Raw genomic sequence first — 25,357 nt, 5'->3', positions numbered from 1 at the left:
CTGACCTGGTTAAGTTCCAGTCCTGACTTCCTTGGTGAGGAACAGCAGTATGGAAGTGTAAGCCGAATAAACCCTTTCCTCCCCAACTTGCTTCTTGGTCATGTTTGTGCAGGAATAGAAACCCTGACTAAGACACTTAGCTTTTTACATGTCAGGCAGTTTTTCTCAGATGATTGCCTGTTGTTTAGATGCCTCTCCTTTTTTACAATAGGGAGGCAGATAATAGTCGCCAGCATTTCCCTAGTGCTTTCTGTGCTGTATACTTTTCTGTTTTGCATATTGTTCATCTATATTGGATATCTTAATTATCTTTGTTTTACAGGTGGGAAACTAAACAATACTTAGTTAGCTTACATTAAAGTCTTGTATGTCTTACATGTAAATGTTTTCTGTAATAGTTATTGGATCAACTTACATTAGTTTCTGGGTTTGCCATTATTAATATTATGTTGAGAGGTTTCACGTATCTCAGGGTGGTCTCAATTTGCTGGGTAGGCAAAGATGACATTGAATCTGATCTTTTTGCCTCCACCTCCCAGGCCCAGATATTAGTATGCTTTGATATTCTGAACTTATTTTCTTAGGTTTTGTCACCACAGGTTATTGGAGTGATTAGAGGTTAGTAGAAATTGAGTAAAATTGATGTTAAAATTTTAAGTAATATAGATTATTTATATTCGTCAGTTTTAGAATTTGAATGATGGCTATGTTTGGAGTCTTCAATAACATTAATGTCCTGTTATGTTCTACCAGGCCTGGGTTTGAGAATGAATAATGTTGCAGAAATATATACTTATTCTTAGCTCATTAATTTACCAATTTGGGATCTGTAAGAGGCTTTCATCCAGTCCCCTGCCTGTTGGAACAGCTGTTTATATCCTTGTCCAGGGCTCCTGGGTTAATAGTGTTTCTGACACAGTGTGAGTTTTCAATTTGGTATGTATAATTTCTGCCAGAGCCTTTGCTGCTGCCAAGTCTGAGGGTGGGAGGGTACAGCTGATTTGTGGGGGAGGGTGCTTGTGACGAGAGGGAACAAGGTGCTCCCTGGGTCTCTGATTTGCTGCAGGCTGAGTGTGAATGATGTCAGGCAGATCAGAGGACAGCTGATTCAGTTAGGAGCTGGAACTTTTTGCTCTCTTGGGCTCTCAGATTTGTGAGGAGATTCTGAATGCTGTGCTGGTCACTTTTTTTTTTTTTTTTTTTTGAGAAAAAATAATGTTAGCCATGAGTTTTGAGAACCTTTCTAAGTTTTTACTGCCTGAAATGCCTCTTTTGTGAGAGAAGTGTCTGCTGAGATCCATTGTGAGATGACAGTTCTTGAGTAGTCAGGAGAATGATGAAACGGAGGAGAGAGAGACTGGGAGCACCGAGCCTACGGATTCAGTAAGGAGGCTGGGGTCTCTGACTGGAAACTGGCAGGTGTCAGAAAAGAACCAATGCCAAGTAACCCCTTCATTTGCTTGGATGAAGACTCTGCTTTGGAAATGTCTGTTAGGAAGAGGGCAGAGCTAACTTTATTGGTTCAAGGTCAAAGAATGGTCTGTGGTAGGGACCTGTGCTGGTTCCAATTCTGGAAATTGAGAAGTCATTTTAGGGGCTCTTTGGTGCTTGTAGAAGCAGCAAACAATAAGCATAGTTTCCCCCTTGCCTTGAAAGCAAGTTTTTAAAGTTATTGTCAGAGACGCAAATAAAAAAGCTTCCAGAATATGAGGAAAAGAAAAATAGAAAGCATTTCTCCTTTGACTCAAGTTGTGGAGGGTTACATTTCTGTCCTTTGCCTGTCAGCTCTTAACCTCAGACCTCCCCTTGCAGATCCACGTGAGGTCCTTTGCTTTAAATTCTGTTTCTCCTTTGGCTAAAACAAACTATTAGGTGAAGATTTCAAAGCTGGGAAATGGGGAAGAAGGTTCGATTTTTCAGTATGGTTTCTCAAGATCTACACAGATTTATTTAGTAGAGAAGTGTTGAGTAAATCACAAACAGTAGAGGAATCCTAGTGTCCATGTCTCCTCCGTGTGACTTGAGTTGTGCCTTAAATTTCCGATCTGAGGGAGCACACTTTCCTCCTGGGTATTTGTGCTCAGGGCGGCTTTCTGTAGGTTTAGGCCTTTCGCATGCTCATTGGCTGAATTATTATTCTACTAGTTCTTACAAAATATTATTCTTTTGAAGTATAATTGGCATATTGGGAAACTTAAGAGAAAAAAAGAAGACTGAGATTAAAGTAAAAAGATCCCCAAAGGAAGCATAATCAACTGACATCTATTGAAAGTACATATGACTTAGCTGAGCATGGATCTTTAAATGGAGTTGGTAGAGCTACAAAAATATAAGTGGTCAACAATTAATGATCTTTGAACATTGGTATACTATACTGTGAGTCTTGTGTTTGTTTTAGAGACAAATTTGAAAAATAATCCTGGTGGAGGAGCTAAAAAGTAGTTAATTTTTTTTTCAGACAATTTTTTACAAGGCTGTGTAGCCTTGGCTATCCTGGAACTCACTCTGTAGACCAGGCTAGCCTCAAATTTAGAGAGTTGATGTATTGTAATTACTTGCCACCTTCCTTTCTCTTTCTCTCTCTCTTAGTCACACAGCCCCTTTTAGAGCACAGCTCATTGTATGATTAATGTGCAGAGTGGTAGTTAGGAGCAGCATGGAAATGAGATTAGTGTTTTTACAGAATTTTATAGAATTTTAAATGACTAAACTTCCTATTTTGTGATAAGATTTAAGACTGCCAAGCATGGTGCTGGGTGTTGATAATCCTAGCTTTGTGGGAGGCTGAAGTAAGAACATAGTGAGTTCCATATCTTGACCAACTTAGTGAGATGCTGTCTCAAGCAGAAACGTTTTAAAAAATTAAGCATTATTTTACCAAATAACAAAAACAGTAGCTTATTGTAGATTCTAATGAATCCTAACTTATATATATATGCAAGGAAAACTATGTTGCATTTGTCAAAATTTAGCTATACCTATAGGCAAAGCTGGCTTTAAACTCATGATTTTTCTGTACCAGCCTCACAAGTAATAAGATTTTAGACAAGTACCATTTTGAGTCACTATTTGTCTTCCACTTTGTTATCTTACTGTATCTCCAAACTGTTTAGTTTATCCACCCAATAAATTGAGTAAATTGAGAGATAATGATAAGGAAGGTAAAGATTTCCTATATGTGTGTACATATGTATACATATGTATACACACATAATATAATTTAGATAGACTGCCATTGTATCTAAACAATAATAATAGAACAGGAAAGTGACATTTTGAAATAGATTGGGTGCTAATACTTTTTCAACTTTAGAGTTAAAATACTATTCTTAGTTAACAGTGTGTGTATATAAAGCCTCACTAATTGTATAGCAGTTTAAGTTTTATAAATCTTTTAAGTTATTTTCATCATCTTTCTATTTATGATAGAGAGCAAATTAGAAATCAGTATCACCTGTTTCAGCCTTATTGTCATAATAGCCTTTCAAAGCACCTGAGATACAAAATAGCTAGATTACTTTTAGGGGAAAAGGGAACTGAGAAACTAAAGTCATTGTAGATGCTACAATTTGCAAACTTTTGAGGCAATTTACCTTTTATTGACATATATGTCTCTTTAGGAAGTTTTTGTCATTAAATATGAAACACTTCCTGTTGATAAATTATAGTTGAGAATATGATGGTTTGTCTGAACCCAGTTCTAACTACTTTAAATAGACAAAGCTGAAATATATATATTCTCTATGCTGTTTGCCCACATTAGTAGTGATGTAGAATATTTGAGAATGATTTTTGACCACTTACTTTTCTTAAGCCTCTTACTTAAACTAATTCTCTTTGAATATGCTTCCTTTTGGTGGAGAAATTAACACTGACCCTGTTTTTTTTACTGATACCTTGTCAGAATCTCTACTCTTTGCCGAGGAGCCGACCTAAGTCAGCATATGTTCTCGCCCTCATCGGCTCCAGCCCTCTCCCTGGCTAAAGTCCCATTTAGTGCTGATTGTGTGCTGTCTACTTCTCCTCTTGTCTTTTTCTTGAACCCTCAAGCCCACAGCAGTCCCTGCAGTCCTTGTTCCAGCCGCACACTACAGTGGAGGTAAGGAAGCCTGCAAATAAATTGATTGGGTTATTGGCAATTGCTTCTAGTTTCATAGACAAAAGTCTGTACCTTACTCCTTAGTAATGGGAAAATTTTGATAAGAGACTGTAAAATTGTTTCACAGATCTCTGTTATATTGAAATTTTCTAAAGAAAGTAGGGTAACACTATTGGTACTAAAACAGTTTTGTGGGCATCCTAACCCTGTGACTGTGACAACCTCATAACACGTCCATATTTTATGTAGCAGAAGTATCTGAGTATAGGTCCCAGAGAGGTGGCTCAGCAGTTAAGAGCACCTGTTCTTTTGCAGGACCTGGCTTTGATTCTCAGCACCCACATAGTGGTTCACAACCATCTGTAACCTCAGTTCCAGGGGATCAAGCAGGCATGCATGTAGGCCAAAGATTCATATAAATAAATAAATAAATAAATAAATCTTTAAATACATACACACAAGTCTAAAGCAGGCCTTTCAACTTGCCCCGAAAAACAAACAAACAAAAACTCAACAAATCTCATCCTGGAAGTTGCAGTGTTGTCACAGTGTGTCATATAGTTTACCCTTTTGTCCAGACAGTTTTACTTGTAAGTGTTCATTGTGATGACCCATTGATCTGGCATGAAACCTTTGGCTTCTTCTGCACCATCAATACTGGATCCTCACTGGGACGCCTCTTGGATATTCCGTTGTTACCCTGAGTCATGGAGATTCTGCATCTCTGCAGGACTAGCCCCTTTACATGCTTCAGCAGTTCATAGATGGGGTAGATGTTGGGGTGGGCCAGGTCAAAGTCCTGGATCTGGTCTCTAAGCCATTGGGAATAGTTTACCCAAGTGCTGAGTGGAATGGGATGCTCTCCTGGTTCATGTCATCTGGACCAGATCTCCCACACTGCCCAGGAGAGAGCCTCAAACATGAACAAGACCCCAGGTAGTATCCCAGACCACAGGTGTCCTCGTGGCCTTTGGTGGTAACAGCTACACAGGCCCCTCATGCCACTAGGCCATGAACCCAGACATAACCCTTGGAGGCATCTTGGGCCCAGACATTACCCTGTCTTCACATAGCAGTGCAGGCTACTCCCATTAGGCTTTTCCTGATTGATGTCACATCTCCTGTTCTGCCTCTCTTCATACTGTACAAACTCTTCTGCTTCTTTCTCTTCCATCCTTCTACCACATATGATGAGTAGGGCGGGCAGGCCTCTTGCTTTGGAACTTATTTTTATTATTATTGTTTGTATCTGTATAGTAAGCATATGTGTTTTTAAGGACATGTGTGTGCAGATATGCACGCATGAATCTGAACTTTCATGTGAAGTCCAGAGGTAGGTGATGGTTATTTTCTTCAGCTGTTCTCTATGCCTTAAGACATAAGCTTAACCTCAAGCTCACAGATTGAGCTAAACTCGCCAAGGGATATCCTGTTGTTGCCCTGTCATGGAGATCCTGCAGCTTTGGTTCTGAGGACCAGCCCCTTGACATTTTGCAGTTCCAGGAATCTTCTGGCCTCCACCTTTACAGCATTGGGTTACAAGTGCACATAGCCACACCTGGCCTTTGTATCCATTGCTCGGAATCTGAACTCAGGTCCTCATGCTCACGCAGTAAGCACTTTGCCCGTTGAGCCCCAGTATGTTATTGGAAATGTAGAATTGATAAAATCTGTTAATGGAAACAATATGGGGTTTGAGCAAGAGGTAAGCTAGGAATAGCTAAAGAATTTGGATTCAGAAGCCAGAAAATTGGAGCTAAGTAACAGGATGAAAAATTGCAGGATAACTATTTATATAGTCAATGAGAGAGAAGCAAAATCTTGGTTACAAGTAATAAACTAGAACTTGAGAACATATTAGTGATTTGTGAAATTGCCTGTGAGTTTCTGTTGATAGAAAATGAAAACAAATATCAAAAGACTGAGTTGGCAAACTGACTTTTAGGTAGGGAAATAAGAAAAACTAGCAGAATAAAGAGTCACTGCTCAGAAAGAACCAAGAAGGTATCTTGAAAGCCAAATGGGGTAAAAGCTTGCAAAAAGAAGATCAAAATTTATATGCTAAACTTTCTGTCAGGAAAACAACAACGACAACAACTGAGAAGTCAAAAGGTAAAGTAATTTTTATTTACAGGGTATTCAGATTTAAATGACATAATTTGATTTTGGAGCTAGAATCTGCAGGTCACTCGGGCTAGTGTTAGATACTAGACAGTGTCGAGGGCTTGATGCTCCCTTCAGGCAACACTTGGAGAGCACACACAGCCTGGTGTGGAGCTAGTCTTGGCACACGGCGTGGACTAGTAGCACTCCTTAATTCTGTAGTTTTGGAACACACAACCTTGAGCAATATCTTACATTGATAGGCATAAAAATATGAAATTTGCTGTGTATTCTGCTACGCTTGTTTGTTCATTGTATGAGAAGGTGGTTTTGATTGTTTACAGATTGTTTTTGTATTTCTTTTAAGCAGTCTTAAGATTCTAGCATATACTTAGCTAGAAATGTCATGAAGAAGATAACATTCTTATTGCATGAACTCTTGTGTATCTTCTGGGAATCCCAATATTCTTGAATTGAAATATGATATAAGCCAGGCGTGGTGGCGCATGCCTTTAATCCCAGCACTCGGGAGGCAGAGGCAGGCGGATTTCTGAGTTCGAGGCCAGCCTGGTCTACAGAATGAGTTCCAGGACAGCCAGGGCTACCGAGAAACCCTGTCTCGAAAAACCAAAAAAGAAAAAGAAAAAAAAAAAAAAAAGAAATATGATATAGAGGCAATTTTCTTGAACTAAGGCAGAATTGTAGTAATTGTGTTCATAAGGCCTTTTCCTTCTAATATGTTAATGAGATAAATACCTGGGCTCATGGCCCAGGAAATAATGCTAGAATGATTGCTTGGCAGGGTTAGGGAATTATGTTTCCTAAGGAGCTGAGAGTGAATGAAGTGAAGAAGTAATCTGCAGTAGAGATGCATGGCTCTCCGTGTGACTTGGACAGCGACTCTCAATAGGGTTGTTGTGACAGGATGGAGATTTACCCCGCACAGGAGTCTCCTTTCTATTTTCTCAGATAGAGGTGTGCTCTGAACACCAGTGTGTACTGAGAAACACCATATGAAGGGCAAAGATAGCTTAATTTGTAAGTAGGGATCTTCCAAGTCTGAAGAGTTGAAAGTAGATGACCTGAGGCCATTAAAAAGCCGACTCAGAGAAAACTAAACGTGGAAAAAACTGGAAAACACTTGAAAAGAACTTACAAAATAGATGGAGTGATGGCTCAGGGGTTAAGAACATTTGTTTGCTACTCTTGGAGAGGACATGGGTTCAGTTCCCCGTGGTTGCTGAACGGTGGCTCACAACTATCTGTAACTCTAGTCTCTGGTACTTGCTTTTTTACCTCCACAAGTTCCTGGCACTTAAATGGTACACACACAGGAAAAGCACTCGCATACATACAATGTAAATAAAATGAAGTCTTTTTAAAAAGAATAAAGAAGCCATAGTGCTGAAGATTGATAGAGGAGCAGGGCAGCAGCTTCCTGAAGACAGATGAGCCTGCTGTTGAGATGGACTCTGAGGCAGATGCAGATGACTGCTGAGGGGCTGCCCTGTTAGATGATGACAGTGTTAGGAATGACCAGTGAGAGATAATGAAGATGTAGAAGAGGCATAGGAAATATAGGCAACTCTTAAGCACAGAGTGAGTTCAGAAATGGTGCCCCATTACTATGGACGCATTCCTTCCTCTCCCAACCTATTTTCAGCACATACTATTTGGTTTTTTTTATCTCTTGTCCTCCTTACATTCATGAGTTCTGTTATGCTGAGCTTGGCTCTTTGTGTATTCTCTGAAGCACTTCCAGTAAGTAGTTAAATCTTACTCTGTATTTTTGCATTTATTTTTGATGCCTTGTCATTACTTAACAATAAAAAGACATGTTTTTACCCATTATAAAGCAATTTTATTTATTTTATTTGCAATCCAGCCATTGTTCCCATCCACAGTCTCCCCTCCCACAGTTCCTCATCCGATTCCTCCTCCCCACTATCTCTGAGAGGCTGTTCCCTCATGGTGACCAGACCTCCCCCCTCCCTGAGGCCTCAAGTCTCTCGAGGATTCAGCACATCATCTTCCACTGAGACCAGACCAAGCAGTCCTCTGCTATATAGGTGTCATGGGCCTTGGACCAGCTAGTGTATGCTGCCTGATTGGTGGCTCAGAGTCTGAGAGCTCCCAGGGATCTGGGTTAGTTGAGACTGCTTGTCTTCCTATGAGGTTGCCCTCCTCTTCTGCTTCTTTCACCCTTCCCCTAATTCAGCCATATGGGTCCCTGACTTTAGTCCAATGGTTGGGAATAAGTATCTGTGTCTGTCTCAGTCAGCTACTGGCTACTGGTTGGGCCTCTCAGAGGACAGCCATGTTAGGCTCCTGTCTGTAAGCATAAGCATACCGCAGCATCAGTAATGGTGTCAGACCTTGGTGTCTCCCCATGAGATGAATCCCAATTTGGGCCGATCACTGGACCACCTTTCCTTCAGTCTATTCAACATTTTCGTCCCTTCGGTTCTTATGGACAGGAACACTTCTGGATCCGAAATTTTGACTGTGGGTTTGCAGCCCCATCCCTCCACTTGAGGACCCGTCTATCTACTGGAAGTGGACTCTTTGAGTTCATTCTCCCCACTGTTGGGAACTTCATCTAAAGTCATTTAATTGATTCCAAGATAATCTCTTGTCATGCAGAAAAAAAGTTTTTTTTCCTATCATTTCAGTAGTTGCTTCCTTGACTGCTAAGGCAGTGTCAAGTTGTGGCTCCAAAGAGCAGCTCTGAGCTAAAGGCTTGTTATAACTCTTTATATTTTATGGGCCTGGTCAACATAAGACAATTGTTACAATGAATTTTTGTGAATAAGTTGGTATTGCATTGCATCTTCTAGAAAAATAACTAATGTAATAGTATTAATCTTTGTGTTTCTAAAATTGATACTATATTTTCATGAATCTATTTTCTTATTACTTAACTCTCTATTAAATTGGGACTTTAAGGGAAAACCAATAGAAAGATGAAAAATATTGTAAAGCAAAGAGAACTCTTCATGTGAACCTGTTGGTGGGAATGTTCAGTTGGATTAACTTTTTGGAAAACAGTTTGGAGCTAGAGATGTGGCTCAGCAGTGAAGAACACTGACTATTCTTCCACAGGACCTGAGTTTGATTCCAAGTATTCACATGGTGGTTAATAACTGTCTGTTAAAAAACAACAACAACAACAACAAAACAGCATTTTTTAAGAGGAAAACGTCAGATCCCTCAAGAAACTAATTAAAACAAACAAAGCAAACCTATGAAAACTAAAAACAGAGGCAAAGCTGTCAGTTGGTACTTAGCTAGTGTCTTAGTTACTGTTTTTCTGCTGTGACAAAGCACCATGACCAATGCAACTGATAAAAGAAAGCATTGGGGTGGAGGAGGGGCTTATTGTTCCAGACTGTTAAGAGTCCATGACCGTTATGGTGGGGAGCATGGCAGCAGGTAGGCAGGCTGAGAGCTCCCATCTGATCCACAAGCAGGATACAGAGAGTGGGCTAACTGGAATGGCTTGAGCATTTAAAGCCTCGAAGCCCACCCTCAGTGACACACCTACTCCCACAAGGCCACATCTCCTAGTCCTTCCCAAACAGTTCCACTTCTGGGGGACCAAGCATTCAAATATATGACCCTTGGTGGGCCAGTCTCATTTTAAACACCTTACTATGATGAATTAAGCCCTGGATTGGATTTTTCAGCCCTGTGTAAAACAGGTATGGTGCAGGTCCGAAATTTACATAAGATAGAGGCAAGAAGGTCAGAAAGGAGTTTAAGGTCGTCCTCTTATATGGTGAGTTTAATGTCAAGGCTACATGAGACTTTACCCCTCCTCCAAAAAATAGTAGCACTATTATTTGAAAGGTTAGAAGTTTAACCCAGTTTGGTGGTAGAACAATTGCCTAGCATTTATAGTTTTATTTATTTCATAGTATATCAAAATATCACATTGTATCCTAGAAGTATATATACTATATTAAAAATCTGGTCCCTAATCATGTGTGTTAAAATTTTATCATCTCTGTATTCTCTTACCTGGAGCGGTTTTGCTTTCTTGGTGTTTATGTCCTTGACACTTTACAAAACCAACAACCAGGCCAGATGGTGGTGGCTCATGCCTTTGATCCCAGCACTTGGTAGCAGAGGCAGGCAGATCTTTGTATTCAAGACTAACCTGGTCTGCAGAATGAATTCCACCACAGCCAAGGCTACATAGTCTCAAAAAAATCAAAAGGAAGGGGGGTGGGAAAAAAAAAAAAAAAAAAAAAAAAAAAAAAAAGGAGGGGGGAGGGGAGGGGAGAGGAGAGGAAAGGAAATCACAACCAGTTATTTGAAACACCAGTCAGGTAACACAAACTTCATTTTTATAACATTACTAAGAAGCTAGCCTTGATTTGAATAAGGTGAACTGCTTGTTTTCAGTGTAGTTATGTTTAAAAATTCTTTAAAACATTTTCAAAAATTACAATTTTATATTATTTGTGCTGAACACTCATGCCACAACACATATGTGAAGGTCAGAGTTCAATTTGGAGAGGATGGTCCTCTCTCTCTCCTTGCTGATTCTAGAGCTAACAGGCAGGCAGATCATTAGGCTGGGTGGCAAACTCCTTTGTTCACAGAACTATCTTACCAGGGATTTTAAATCTTTTCCTAGTTGACAGTTATCTTGTGAGAATGGTTGTGTAAGTCCCTAATCCTAATTAAATTTTAAAAATTTAAATTATCCTCATCTAAATTTGACACATTGAGCTAACAGTGTCATTGCAGAATGGCTTGCTTAGCATGTTCAAGGTTCTGAGTTTGGGACCCAGCATCAATGAACAATAGATGATAGATAGATAGATAGATAGATAGATAGATAGATAGATAGATAGATAGATAGATAGGCAGGCAGACATATAATAACATAGAATAATAACTTTGCCTACTGACTTTTAGTATCCATTGATAATTGATGGCTTTAAGTGTATTACATTACTTGGGTTGATAAATAATACTTTTCCACTTTTAGAGAACTTTTTCCTTTTGTTAAATTTTTCCACTTACTGTATCACACAAACCTAATAAATTGCTACTTTACTTAACATGGTATAATTTGTTCTTTAAAATACCTTTAAGTTTTATTTTACATATATGGGTTTTTTTAATTTGTGTACCACATGAGTGCTGTACCCATAGAGGCCAGAGAAAATATAAAATCCCCAGGATTGTTAATGGCCATGTAGGTGCTGCAAACCTAACCTGAATCCTGTTAACTGCTAAACCATCTCTCAGCCACATAATCTTTTAATATCCTTATATGTGCTGGTGATGAAGCTATACTTGTGGGTCCAGAGGAGTTTCTTCATGTTGGTTTTTATGTCTTTTTGATATATGATATATATGTCATTCTTGTGAAAACTTTCTTTTTGGTTTCATAAAGTAGTCCTATGTGGTCCTTTTACCTTCCCATCATTAGCCCTTGATTTAGGCATTCTGGAGAATGCATATTTTTTGTGAGTGGGGAATGTTATTTAAAAGAAGTTGTTATACTGTGTATACTGTTTTTAGATAATATGTGCATATCTTAAAACTCTTGGCTTACTTGCTACCACTGCTTTTAATTCTAATTCGTTCCAATTTTCTCTATTAGTGATTTCTGTTTTTGTGTTTCCTCTTTTTGCTAATGAGAATCCTGACTCTAATTATCCGCAATATTGTTACTTAATCTAACGTTTTTTAGTTTACAACTAATCTTTTGTACCCACCGACCATGTGTGGCTACAAAAACTTTGCTGGTTGCCCAGCACCTCATGACACACCAACAGTGTTTTCTCTAAGCAGATAACATCTCAAAACATGTCTGTCAACTTATGGCAAGTACCTTACCACCTACCCTCATCCACTAGGACTTCATAAGTATCTACTAGTTTCTAACCTGCATTATTAAGGAAGGGGAGGAGAGAGAATTCAGAAGTTCCCTGAATGTACCACAAGTAAGTGGGAACGTGGCTTAGTGATAGAAGGCCTGGGGAGGCTTTGAAGATGTAATGCATGTTAGAAAGTACAGCAATTATAGGCGATCTGGTAGCTTTTATGACATTTAGAGAAATACACACAATCTAAATATAGAATATTTCCTTCTCTTGGAAAGTTCACATTTACCCATTTGTAGTTGATCTTTGGATTAGTCCTAGACCTGGGCAACAGCTGCTCTGATATTTTACTATTTTATTTTATTTTAAGACCTGATCTCACTATATAGTATTGGATGGCCTAGAGCTCACCATGTAGACCAAGCTGGGCTTGAACTCATAGAGAGATCTCTGCCTCTGGAGTGCTGGGATTGAAGCTATGTACCATCACACTCAACTTGAACATTTCACATTCATGTAATTGTTGCAGTGCTTTGATTCTGGCTTCTTTCATTTGATGTAATGATTCTACAATTTTGTCATGTTGAATGTTATTTTGTTCAGTCTTGGATTGTTTTCAACTAGGACAATTACACATGATTACATATGATGTTTCTGTGACCACTTGTATATACCTTTTTCTGTCTTCTTTCCCTCCTTTCCAGACTAGATCCAATTTTTTTCTTTCTTTTTTTCCACTTTTTTTATTAGATATTTTCTTTATTTACATTTCAAATGTCATCCCCTTTCCTAGTTTCCCCTCTGAAAATACCCTGTCCCCTCCCCTACCCACCAACTCCCCAACCCACCAATTCCCATTCCTGGTCCTGGCATTCCCCTATACTGGGGCATAGAAACTTCACAGGACCAAGGGTCTCTCCTCCCATTGATGACCAACTAGCCATCCTCTGCTACATATATAGCTAGAGCCACAAGTTCCACCATGTGTTTTCTTTGATTGGTGGTATAGTTCCAAGGAGCTCTGGGGGTACTGGTTAGTTCATATTGATGTTCTTCCTATGGGGCTTCATACACCTTCAGCTCCCTGGGTATTTCTCTGGTTACTTCATTGGGGACCTTGTGCTCCGTCCAATGGATGACTGTGAGCATTCACTTCTGTATTTGCCAGGCACTGGCAGAGCCTCACAGGAGACAGCTATATCAGGCTCCTGTCAGCAGTCTCTTGTTGGCAACTGCCTAGTGTCTGGGTTTGGTGGTTGTTTATGGGATGGATCCCCAGGTGGGGATCCTGGATGGTCATTCCTTCAGATTCTGCTCTGAACTTTGTAACTCCTTCCTTAGGTATTTTGTTCCCCATTCTAAGAAAGAACGAAATATGCACACTTTGGTCTTCCTTCTTCTTGAGTTTCAGGTGTTTTGCAGATAGTATCTTGGGTATTCTAAGTTTCTGGGCTAATATCCACTTATGAGTGAGTGCATATGATGTACAGACAGATCAGTGGAACAGAATTGAAGACCCAGAAATGAACCCACACACCTATGGTCACTTGATCTTTGACAAGGGAGCTAAAACCATCCAGTGGAAAAAAGACAGCATTTTCAACAAATGGTGCTGGCACAACTGGCGGTTATCATGTAGAAGAATGCAAATTGACCCATTCTTATCTCCTTGTACAAAGCTCAAGTCTAAGTGGATCAAGGAATTCCACATAAAACCAGAGACACTGAAACTTACAAGAGGAGAAAGTGGAGGAAAGCCTCGAAGATAATGGGCACAGGGGAAAAATTCCTGAACAGAACAGCAGTGGCTTGTGCTGTAAGATCAAGAATCTACAAATGGGACCTCATAAAATTGCAAAGCTTCTGTAAGGCAAATGACACTGTCAATAAGACAGAAAGGCTACCAACAGATTGGGAAAGGATCTTTACCAATCCTAAATCAGATAGGGGACTAATATCCAATATATACAAAGAACTCAAGAAGATGGACTCTAGAAAATCAAATAACCCCATTAAAAAATGGGGCTCAGAGCTAAACAAAGAATTCTCACCTGAGGAATACTGAATGGCTGAGAAGTACCTGAAAAAATGTTCAACATCCCTAATCGTCAGGAAAATGCAAATCAAAACAACCCTGAGATTCCATCTCACACCAGTCAGAATGGCTAAGATCAAAAATCCAGGTGACAGCAGATGCTGGCAAGGATGTGGAGAAAGAGGAACACTCCGCCATTGCTGGTGGGATTGCAACCTGGTACAACCACTCTAGAAATTGGTTTGGTGGTTCCTCAGAAAGTTGGACATAGAACTATGGGAAGATCCAGCAATTCCTCTCCTGGACATATACCCAGAAGATGTTCCAACTTGTAATAAGATCACATGCTCCACTATGTTCAAAGCAGCATTATTTATAATAGCCGAAAGCTGAAAAGAACCCAGATGTCCCTCAACAGAAGAATGGATACAGAAAGTGTGGTACATTTACACAATGGAGTACTACTCAGCTATTAAAAAGAACGAATTTATGAAATTCTTAGGCAAATGGATGGATCTGGAGGATATCATCCTGAGTGAGGTAACCCAATCACAAAAGAACACACATGATATCCAACTTTTTAAAAAACAAAACCACAAAAACCAAAAGCGTATATGCTGTCATGATGTGTGTTAGGGAAGGGTGCCGGTGAGGATGCCAGCAGAGGGCAGTGTTGGATGGCAAATTCCCTGGAGCTGAAGACACCTGATCGTGGTGCCAGGAACCCAACTATTATCCTCTGCAAGAGCAGCAAGTACTTGTACTTGCCGCTGAGCCATTTTTCCAGCCCCTGTCAAAAAGTGGGTGAAGAGGCTAGTTTGTGAAGACAAGAATGCTTCTAATAGGCAGCTAAATTCAAGGAGAGCTGATGCTAGCCTTGGAGAAAAGGAATTTGGGGCTTTCCTCTAGATTCTCTGATTGGTAGCCTGGAAAATGGAGAGGATGCTGGCTACCTGTTCCTTTGGAAATACTTTAATTTGTTTAAGATTAGAAAAATTGGCCATGCTGTAGGCACTATTTCTGAGTGACAGGGCTATTTCTTGGGGATTATTGTAGATGAAAAGAAATAGACATTATTTCTAACAAGTTTGTTAGTATGTCTGAAGATGATAAGTGCTTCTGGGAAGTAAAGATAAAGGAGAACAGGTCCTAGTATCATATATGGAAATGGAAAGTAACATTTGAATAGTTTTAAAGGAGTAAGGAGTGTTTATCAAGTATTGTTGGAAAAGGACACCCTAGATAACACATTGCACCTACTGGCTACTTGTTCCTATTTAGAATCAAAAGCCTTTGAAAGATTGTAAATGGGGTGAAGGTATTTAATTTAAAGAGTCACTAGTAGGCTGTATGTGTTAGGAATATAGAGGAAATAAAAGGATGAATATGAGAGGGAAGGAGAAAGAATATTGGAATGATCTATGTAAGAGAAACAGATGCATTGGTGATGATTATTACTATAAATATTTAATAATACCTCCTTTTATTGGCAAGAATTGGTATTTTTTTTTACCCATGCGCATATCTTGGTTTTAACAAGGACATCATCTTGATTATTATTGCACTGTCAGAAGTACTTGGCCTGAAATTGCTCCAGGTTCCCTATCTTGTTTACACTGAATGGAACAAAAGTGGTCTTTTCCTGACGATAAAGCCAGGTGCTCAAATAGGAACTAGACCTCTGGGACTGGAAATTCAGAGGTGCTTAAAGATCCATAGTAGAGTGCCCTGTCTACACTGTGTATTGGTTCATAATTTAGTAGTGTTTCAGAGACTGTATGGGGTGCCTGAGACCCTGCTCCCACTGTCCACCAAAATAATCACAGTGAGAGGCATGTAAGATGAAACTCTGGGCCTCACTCTTACTGACCAGATGTTTGTAGTTAACAACAGAGCATCAGTTCAAAGAGCTTTCAGGTTACGTGCCATTAGTTGGGTTAGTATACCCACCTCCTCAGATACCAAGTACTTTCTTCTCATTGAGATGAAAGAATAAGTCTTGATCCTCCTCTGATCATGGAGAAATGGCTAGAGCCTATTGAAAGGGAAAAGCTAGCCTTGTTTTGGATCTCAGCTGATCATGGCATCTGTATCAGAGCATCTGACCTTTCTTCTCCCTTGGGTAGCTGTTACATATTAGCCAAGTGAGATTATGTGTACCTTTGTTAAAAGGCATGTGGCCTAGAAATATGATCCTTAGTGTTCTATATTTTATTTTAACGTTTCAAGAACCAAATATAGCTCAACTCAATTATTGATCCCTTAAGTTTCATGGGATTTTAAACTTCTATACAATAGTAAGTTTAGATACAATAATTTTATTTACATGTAACACATGTAAACATTTATAGCCTTTATTTTAGTTTTTATAGCAAATCATACTGATCAATTCTTTTAGCAAATATTTGAGAGCCTACTTTACATTGTTTTAGGTTTTAGCAACATGCAGTAAGCAAAGCAAGCATAAAAGTCATTGTCCTTCAAGCCCAGTCTAATGAGAAAACAGACACCAAAATAGATGTGTAAAATATTTACTGTATAAAAAATTTACTATTTTCTGTGTGCCCTTGCATATTTGTGCCATAGAAGACACGTGGAGGTCAAAGGACAACTTGTAAGAGTCTGTTCTTCTCTTTCCTGAGTATGAAACTCAGGTCATCCTGTCAGGCATGGCAGCAAGCACTTCTACCCACTGAAGCACCTTGCCAGCTCTCCTTCTCCTCCTCTTCCTCCCTTTCCTCATATCCCTCCTCCTCCTCCTCTTCCTCTTTCTCTTCTTTTTCTTTCTCCTCTTCCTCCTCACCCTCCTCCTTTTTCTCTTCTTCTTCTTTTAGAAATATGTTGCATTAATTTATAATACAGCAAAATTTAACATTGTCATAGTTTACTCTCACACCATGCCTTTTAATGTAAGTGCTTTGAGACAGAATAACTATATTACTTCTCTCCAGCTTCAATGCTATAAATCCCATGATAATCATAATTCCTTTTAAAATGTCCTTTTAAAGTATTCCGATAGGAACATGAGATTTATATTTATGTTCATGCCCATTTCTCTTTTTTTTAAGATTTATTTTATATATATGAGTACACTGTAGCTGTCTTCAGACACACCAGAAGTGGGCATCTGATCCCATTGCAGATGGTTGTGAGCCACCATGTGGTTGCTGGAAATTGAACTCAGGACCTCTGGAAGAGCAGTCAGTGCTCTTAATCAGGGCCATCTTTCCAGCCCTGTTCATATACATTTCTAATGGCATAGTCATCCTTTTGTGTAGTCATCCAGATTTTTCATCTGTTACAACTTTCTTTTGGTCTAAGACTCATTTATGTAATTCTGTATTTGGGTTTTGGGTTTTGGTTTTTGGTTTTTGGTTTGGTTTGGTTTGGTTTGGTTTTTAGAGACAGGGTTTCTCTGTNTAGCCCTGGCTGTCCTGGAACTCACTCTGTAGACCAGGCTGGCCTTGAACTCAGAAATCTGCCTGCCTCTGCCTCCCAAGTGTTGGGATTAAAGGCGTGTGCCACCACTGCCCGGCATTTGGTTTATTTTTGAGAAAAATTCCCCAGGTTAAGAGCTTTGACTGCTCTTCTAAAGGTTCTGAGTTCAAATCCCAGCCACAATATGGTGGCTCACAACCATCCGTAATGACATCTGATGCCCTCTTCTGGTGTATCTGAAGACAGCTACAGTGTAATTACATAAACTAAATAAATAAATCTTTGGGCCAGAGTGAGTGGGGCTGAAATGTGAAGAAGAAAAAAAAAAAATATATATATATATATATATATATATATAAGAGAGGTGGGGGGAGGGAGGGAGCAAGGGAAGGAGGAGGAGGAGGATCCCCTCCCCCCCACACACACACAAATTTGTTTGTGTCTGTAATGCCACAAGTGCACAAGTTCCTTCTCAGGCCTGAAGAAGGCATTGGATTCCACTTGAAGCTGGGGTTAGGTGCAATTATGAGCCACCTGATGTGGGTTCTGAGAACTGAACTCAGGATCCGAGGAAGGATAATAAAGTGCTTTTAACCACTTTCCCACCTCAGCAACCCAAGGAAGGGGCTTGTAATGTAGCCCAGGTTGCCGGTAACTTGTGATCGTCCTGCTTCTGCCTGGTGTAAATTTTTTAAGTATTAGAGCAAAACGATCAATCTACAGGAGAAATAAGAAATTGGAGTCCACAAACAGAAGAGCTGATACCCAGCACACCTCAGCTGGGCATGCTGAGCCTCTCTACTAAGTCTACCATTTGTCCAGTGAAAGTCAGAGCTGGCATAGGAGCCTAAAGGCGATTGACTGTGTGAGGATAATAGAGACATCCAACAGTATTTAAGTAGAACAAATATCTTCTCTCTCATACCTTTCCCATTCTCTGGGATCCTGTGTCTGTCATTCTCTGGGATCCTGTGTCTGTCATTCTCTGGGANGTGTCTGTCATTCTCTGGGATCCTGTGTCTGTCATTCTCTGGGACCCTGTGTCTGTCATTCTCTGGGACCCTGTGTCTGTCATCCTCTGGGATCCTGTGTCTGTCATTCTCTCTCTGGGATCCTGTGTCTGTCATTCAGATCCCTTTCCCTTAGGACGCAAACCTTCCCTGGGTGCCCTGCCCCCACTCCCAGCACAGTCTCCTTCCTTTTCCTTTCTCTCCTCCTCACTACTCCTTCCTTATTTTCTCTCTCTCTCTTTTTCTGTTTTCCTTCTCTTTTTCCATAGCTCTGTTCATTCCAGTCACAGACCTTTTGTTCCTCACTCCCTTCCTGGCACCTGTAATAGTGCCTTAGCATGTAAGAGTTAGTCTATTCAGTAAACGTGGGTTACTTTCAATGGCAAACTTCCCTAATGTATTTTTTTATTAATTAGATAAACTCATTTAATCGGTAATACCAACAACCTGCTCAGAAAGATTGTAGGCTTCAACCCTCACGAAGTCCAGTACTTCTTGTGCTTCTCTCCACTCATCAGCTTCTTCAGTCGTTTTCATCTCCTAGTGTCTGCTGAAGGTCTCCATGTGCAGCCTCTGCCCTTCACTGGCACTTTGGGATCATCATCCTCGGACTCTTGCACAGTCGCTGGCTGCTTTTAAAATGGCATAACTTTCACTATCTTAAGTTTTTAGTTTATTTTTCAGTCTTTTAATCTTACTGTTTTGCTTCTTTTTTATCTATCACCGTCTTGTTGACCAAGCTAGTCTTGATTTTGTTCTGCCTAACATGACTATCTGGTCAGTTATTGGGGAATTGGGAGTAGGGGCAGAATATGGTGGGCTGGCTTGCCAGAAGGCTCAGCAGAATTCTTAATGTCTTTTTTGTTTTGTTTTTCTTTCCAGTGTTTTAAATAAAAAATAGACTGGCTTTAAATACATTTGTAAAAGTTTTTAGTAAGAAATGTGGCCTAAAAGGACTTTTCATCATGATTTGGTTTTCTCTGATCATAGGAAAATTAACCCATTGTTAACTTTTAAAATTGTTTTATTGAAACAACTCCAAAATAAAGATGTTAGATAATTTATCAGTTAACTATCTGTAAAAAATAATTTGACAGACTGTAAATTAGCTTCTTTTTTTATGACAAAACGTTGAATTTGTGAGATAAAAGTGGGCTCAGTTTTTGTATTTGCTTGCTTATTTATTTATACTCATAGTCAGACTCAGGGCCTTGTAAGTGCTTGATGAGTGCTCCATACCAGCATAATAAAATAATATTTTGACACATGCTAAGTTTCCAAATTAAGTTTACAGTTTAGAACAAGATTGTTGCCCCTAGATATGTTCTTGGGTTTCTTCAGGAAGCAAACTTCACACTGGAAAAATGCAAGTCAAGACAAAAGTCAGGCGGAGTTACTCCAAGGGACAGGGACTGAATTATGAAGTCTTAAGTGGCTCACACAGGGAAGTGATGAACAGGGAAGTTTGAAGCACTGTATTGCTCAACCCAGGGAATCATGCTACTTAGGTGTCTCTATAACCAGCCTGGAATGCTTCTAACTGACATTTTGTCATATTGCAGTTGTCGAACAAGTAACCGCAAGAGCTTGATTGTAACCTCCAGCACATCACCTACGCTACCAAGGCCACACTCCCCACTCCATGGCCACACAGGTAAGTGCTTGCAGATTTTAAAAAGTGTAATAAAACATGTCCACAGACACCAGGTTTCTTTCCTCTTTGTCACATTGTGGGTTGAGCATTGTCTGACTAATTCATGTTATTAGGATAAAGCGGCGAATGTTTCTTTGGCCAGCTGGAGCCAAGGAGTGCCACAAAATCACACCATGCAACAGATCTAGCGCAAGAGATTTACTGGGGAAGTGGGTGAGGACGAAAGGCCATCTTGGAGTGGGCACCCGAGAGAGGGATGAAGAGTGCTCGTGCTGCTAGCAACTGAGCTGAAAGTCAGGCTGGAGGAACGCCAGGTTTGCAACCTTCTTTCTGTGGGAGTATGTGTCCAGTGGACTTTGATTCCTTATATACATTACTTCTAGTCTTGGCCATCTTTTGAAGCCACTTGAGTCTTCAGATCCATGGCCTCTGTTCTAGTGTTTTCTACCACATATGGCTTGAGTTATTTTGAGTATTATGTTGACCAACCTGTAACATTTTGTCCTACTGTTGTCTGACAAGTTCCCGGGGGGAGGGCAGGGGAGATAGAACACACATGTCTATTCACTACAGACAGGGATCCCATCACAGACCACAGTCCACTTGGTGATGAGCCAGTGAGTTGTGTAGGGGTTACCTACAGAAGCAGAAATGGCTCAAAGAAGCTGTAGCTCCAAAGCACACCCCAGCACAGGTGACAGCGCACAGGAGACCGCCTGCAAGTAGCTCAGCAGGTTGGAGACTATCGCTTCCAAGCGGCCTAGTTAGTGTAAACCTCTCTTACACAGTTTCACTGGGTTTTGTTTCTTTTAGGCAGTGGTCAGGTCTCAGAATTGTCTTTGTAGCATGACTAGTTTGAGCTAATTTTTTTATAGCTTTGTTTGATGGACTTTCAGTTTTTATTGTTTACTCTGGCAGGGAGGGCTCTAGTAGATCTGGTCAGTTTTAGGGACTTCCTGAAGCCATTTTGAGTTGTTTACCTTCTTGCTTAAGGAGCTTCCCTTCAGAATGGAATGTTTTGATCTTGGAAGAAACTGTTGCACAGCACCTGTCTTAGGTCTCACAGAGGATCTTCCTACCCTGTAAGACTCCCAGTAATTTTTCTAGTTGAAAAGCAAATAAAATAAAATGGGAATGATATTTGCTTTATACTAACATTGATCTTACATATAATTTCTATAGTCAGTCTTAGCTCCATATAGAATATAAACTTTTATAGGTAGTATAAGAGCTAATTTATTTGCTTCTGATTAAGGGAGATACATATTTATAATGTGGTTTGCACTAACTCAGGCCTACAGTACTTACTAGGAGGGGGACAGAGACCTTATTTAACTTAGCCAGGTGTTTTGTTCTAGGCTTGTATCATGAGACGCAGACTCACTTTGCTGAAGGAATTGCTGTAGTATCCTGTTTGTAGCAGAACCTCTGGGTTAATGATAATGGACAGGTTTGGAACAATAGGAAACTGTTCAAAGATTGCTTCCTAGATGTCTTAATCTCTGGGTACTATTATCCTAAACTGACCTTTGTTTGTCTTTGGATGATAAAAGGGGACATTAAGTAGTGAAGCAGGTGCACATCTTAGGCTTAAGACTGGGCTTTGTCTTTTGGGCTTCTCTTTTTGTTGGATGTTTGCCGAGTCTTTGAGTAAATATCAATACTTTGAGAGCGATGCTAATTAAATTTCATCTTTGGAAAAGGGGCTCCTCTGAAAAACTATTACTTTAGAAGACACTACCAACAATAAAAGGAATTAAAAATATATTTGACCTTTAAAGCAAAGCTCTCGTTTTTTCTTATATAATTCCATGAGTTCTTCTGTGTGTGTGAGTGTGTCTGTGTGTGTGTCTCTGTGTGTGTGTGAGTGTGTGTGTGTGTGTCTGTGTGTGTGAGTGTGTGTGTGTGTGTCTCTGTGTGTGTGTATTTAATGGGTTCTGGCTTCCTTAAAATTGCACTTCCACAGGGCGTGGTGCAATTGGGAGGCAGAGGCAGGTGGATTTCTGAGTTCGAGGCCAGCCTGGTCTACAAAGTGAGTTCCAGGACAGCCAGGGCTATACTGGAAAACCCTGTCTCGAAAAACAAAACAAAACAAACAAACCACCAAACAAATTGCACTTCCACCCTAGGACTTTGTAAAGTGTCAGCATATGTCTAACCTAGATTTTCATTACATAGAAATAAATTTAGCTCCTCTAGACCCCATACATAGCTGTCATGTAAGTACTGGGCAGTAATAACTAGTAAGTTAGGTTCTGCCGGTGAAAGGGGTCAGTTCAAGCCAGACTTGGAATCTAAAGGCAGGTTTATAGGGAAGCAACTCTCGGACACGAGGCTGGGGAAGGTTGTCACTGGGAGGGAGACAGAGAGGGAGAGGACAGAGGACAGAGAGGAGAGAGGCAAATGTCTAAATTATATAGGAAAATGCATCTGGAGGATGGGAAGGCCAGACCCTGGGCTGGAAAGTTGAGGGCGGAATAGGCCCTGTAATGGGCAGAGACTAAGGGGTGCTGGGAGAACCTGGAGACCAGGTCCACCTTGGTATGTAAAATGTGCATCTCAGCAGTTTGTCCTGGGTCTGAATCCCAACAATTGCTACTGGCTCCTCCTCTCTGAGATGATCATCTCTGGATTTCTGACAGAGTTCAGGACTAAGTATTCCTTACTCTACTGATTTTGATTGAGAATACTAGATGATCTTTTCTGCCTGCCTGGGTCTTTGAAGTTTAACTCCATGTTTTAGTATTTATAACATGCCTAGTAGTTGATAAATGTTTTCCTATTCATCTTTCAGCAAACCATGGCAGAAAACTCAGAGAGGAAGAGTGGGCATGAGGCGTAGTCTGTGGATGAATGAGACTGTACTTAGCCAGCTGTTCAGAAGTGATCAAACTTGACAGCCCTTAAACTGTCAAATAAACAGCGGAAATTTCTAAGTCCTATTTGCTTTGCTTTTAAGACTTGAATCTCTTGAATAATAAAAGATCTGTTAATTTGAAAGTAACAATAAATTCTGTACAGTTCAATTTCATGTTCAGTATCTTTCTTAAGTTATGCATCTGAGAATGTGCACGTGAGTACAGGTGCACATGGAGGCCAGAGCTGTTGGGTTCTCACTGTAGCTGGGTGTACAGGTGCGCTCACCCCCACCCTCAGAGTGTTCTGACCCGAGCTTTGGTTGTGCTCTTAACTGCTCAGCCATGCTGTTAAATATTTTATAAACAGGTACAGCTTTAGTAAGATTGGTTCATTAGGCACTTAGCCATTCTGGAGATTGTGTGTGTGTGTGTGTGTGTGTGTGTGTGTGTGTGAGAGAGAGAGAGAGAGAGAGAGAGAGAGAGAGAGAGAGAGAGAGAGATTGGGTTTTAATCCTGGGGCCTTCTGCACACTATATCTCCTAATCTGTTTTTTTTTTTAAGTAATCCTTATTTTTTAGATTAGTTTTAGGCTAATAGCAAAACTTAACAAGTTACATACTCTGTCCCCACACATGTAAAGGTTCTCTATTATCAGGGTTCCCTACCAGAATGGTATATTTGTTGCACTTGTGTAAACCTACTCCGATATGTTATTATTACCAAACAGTAGTTTTGTATTTTGGTTTACTATAATGATACACATTAGACATGTTTATGATGACATGCGTTGCCCATTATAGGACCATACAGAGCATTTCCACTGCTATACGTACTTTGTTAGTTTTCTTTAAATGTTGAACTAGCTTATTACATTCCTGAGATAAGCCCCACTTGGTGATGGTATGTAGTTCTTTTTAAGTAAGCATTGTTAAATTCAACTTGTTAGTACTTTATTGATAATTTTTGTATGTGTGCATGAAAGATAATAGTCTGTGGGTTTTGTTTTTACATTTGTCTGATTTGGGTGTTAAGGTAAATGCTGGCTTGAGAATGAGCTGGGATGTATTCCTTCCCCTTCTTTCTTTTGGAGGAACTTGTATAGAACTTGTATAATTTTTTTGAAATGTGTAGTTGAAACTGGTGCTTTCTGCCTTGGAAGGTTATTAGTTATTGATTCAATTTCTGTGGTAGATTGAGACCTGTCCACATTACCTATTTTTTTCCTTTTATTGGATATTTTCTTTATTTACATTTCAAATGTTAGCTCCTTTCCAGGTTTTCCCTCTGGAAACCCCCTATCCCTTACACCCCCCCCCCCTATGAAAGTGCTCCTCCTCCACCCATCCACCCACTCCTGCCTTCCAGCCCTGGCATTCCCCTACACTGGAGCATCGAACCCTCTCAGGTCCAAGGGCCATTCCTCCCTCTGTTCAACAAGGCCAGCCTCTGCCACATATGCTGCCAGAGCCATGGGTCCCTCCATGTGTATTCTTTGGTTGATGGTCCAGTCCCCAGGAGTTCCAGGGGGCATATTACCTATTTTTATATTAATAGTTTTATAAAATTATATCTTTTATAAAATTAATCCATTTTAATTGTATTATGAGTTTGAGTGTATAGAATTATTCATAGTATTTCTTTACTAATGCATTTAATTCCTGAGACCCTTTGTGAAACCCAACACTTAATTTCTGATATTAGTAATCTGTGTATTGTTGTTGCCCCTGCTTTGACAAGGGGGTGATTGGTTTGTCTTTTCAAATAACCTAGCTTTAGATCATATTGATTTTTCTCTACTTCCTTGTATCTAATCTTATTATATCTCTAGAATTTATTTTCTTCTGCTTGAATAGTTAATAATTCAATTTGCTTTTTTCCCTAGTTTCAAATGTATAAACTTAGAATGAGTTTAGATTATCTGTTCTAGTATATCCACTAATGCAGTCAAGTATTGACTTCTGCATCTCACAGATTTTGTGCTTTCATTCTTATTTTGCTCAAAATATTTTCAAATGTTTTAAAGGTATGTAATAAATAATATTTTTACTACAGAGCAATTGTGATAAAAACTGCATGGTACTGGTATTGTGACAGACAAGTAGACCAATGGAATAGAATTGAAGACCCAGAAATGAACCCACACACCTATGGTCACTTGATCTTCAACAAGGGAGCTAAAACCATTCAGTGGAAAAAAGACAGCATTTTCAACAAATGGTGCTGGCACAACTAGCGGTTATCATGTAGAAGAATGCAAATTGATCCATTCCTATCTCCTTGTACTAAGGTCAAATCTAAGTGGATCAAGGAACTTCAC

At 39.8% G+C, this 25,357-nt stretch overlaps 1 protein-coding gene across 6 annotated transcripts in view; it reads left to right on the top strand.

The window, feature by feature from the left end:
• The window catches only part of Mast2 (microtubule associated serine/threonine kinase 2), a 156,675-nt gene that overhangs the window by 90,253 nt on the left and 41,065 nt on the right, over positions 1–25,357 (top strand). For 4 of the 6 annotated variants that reach the window (XM_021159308.2, XM_029475989.1, XM_021159307.2 and 1 more), the window contains exon 5: positions 20,091–20,182. In XM_021159308.2, the coding sequence (XP_021014967.1) occupies positions 20,091–20,182 (92 nt within the window). Of the gene's footprint in view, positions 1–3,904; positions 4,100–20,090; positions 20,183–25,357 lie in introns of all 6 variants that reach the window. The other 2 variants (XM_021159305.2, XM_029475988.1) reach the window with 1 other exon arrangement.

The sequence above is a fragment of the Mus caroli genome, chromosome 4 (genome assembly GCF_900094665.2).
Source record: "Mus caroli chromosome 4, CAROLI_EIJ_v1.1, whole genome shotgun sequence".
NCBI lineage: Eukaryota > Metazoa > Chordata > Mammalia > Rodentia > Muridae > Mus > Mus caroli.
The sequence above is the reverse complement of the archived record's forward strand: the minus strand, read 5'-3'. Positions and strand labels throughout refer to the sequence as shown.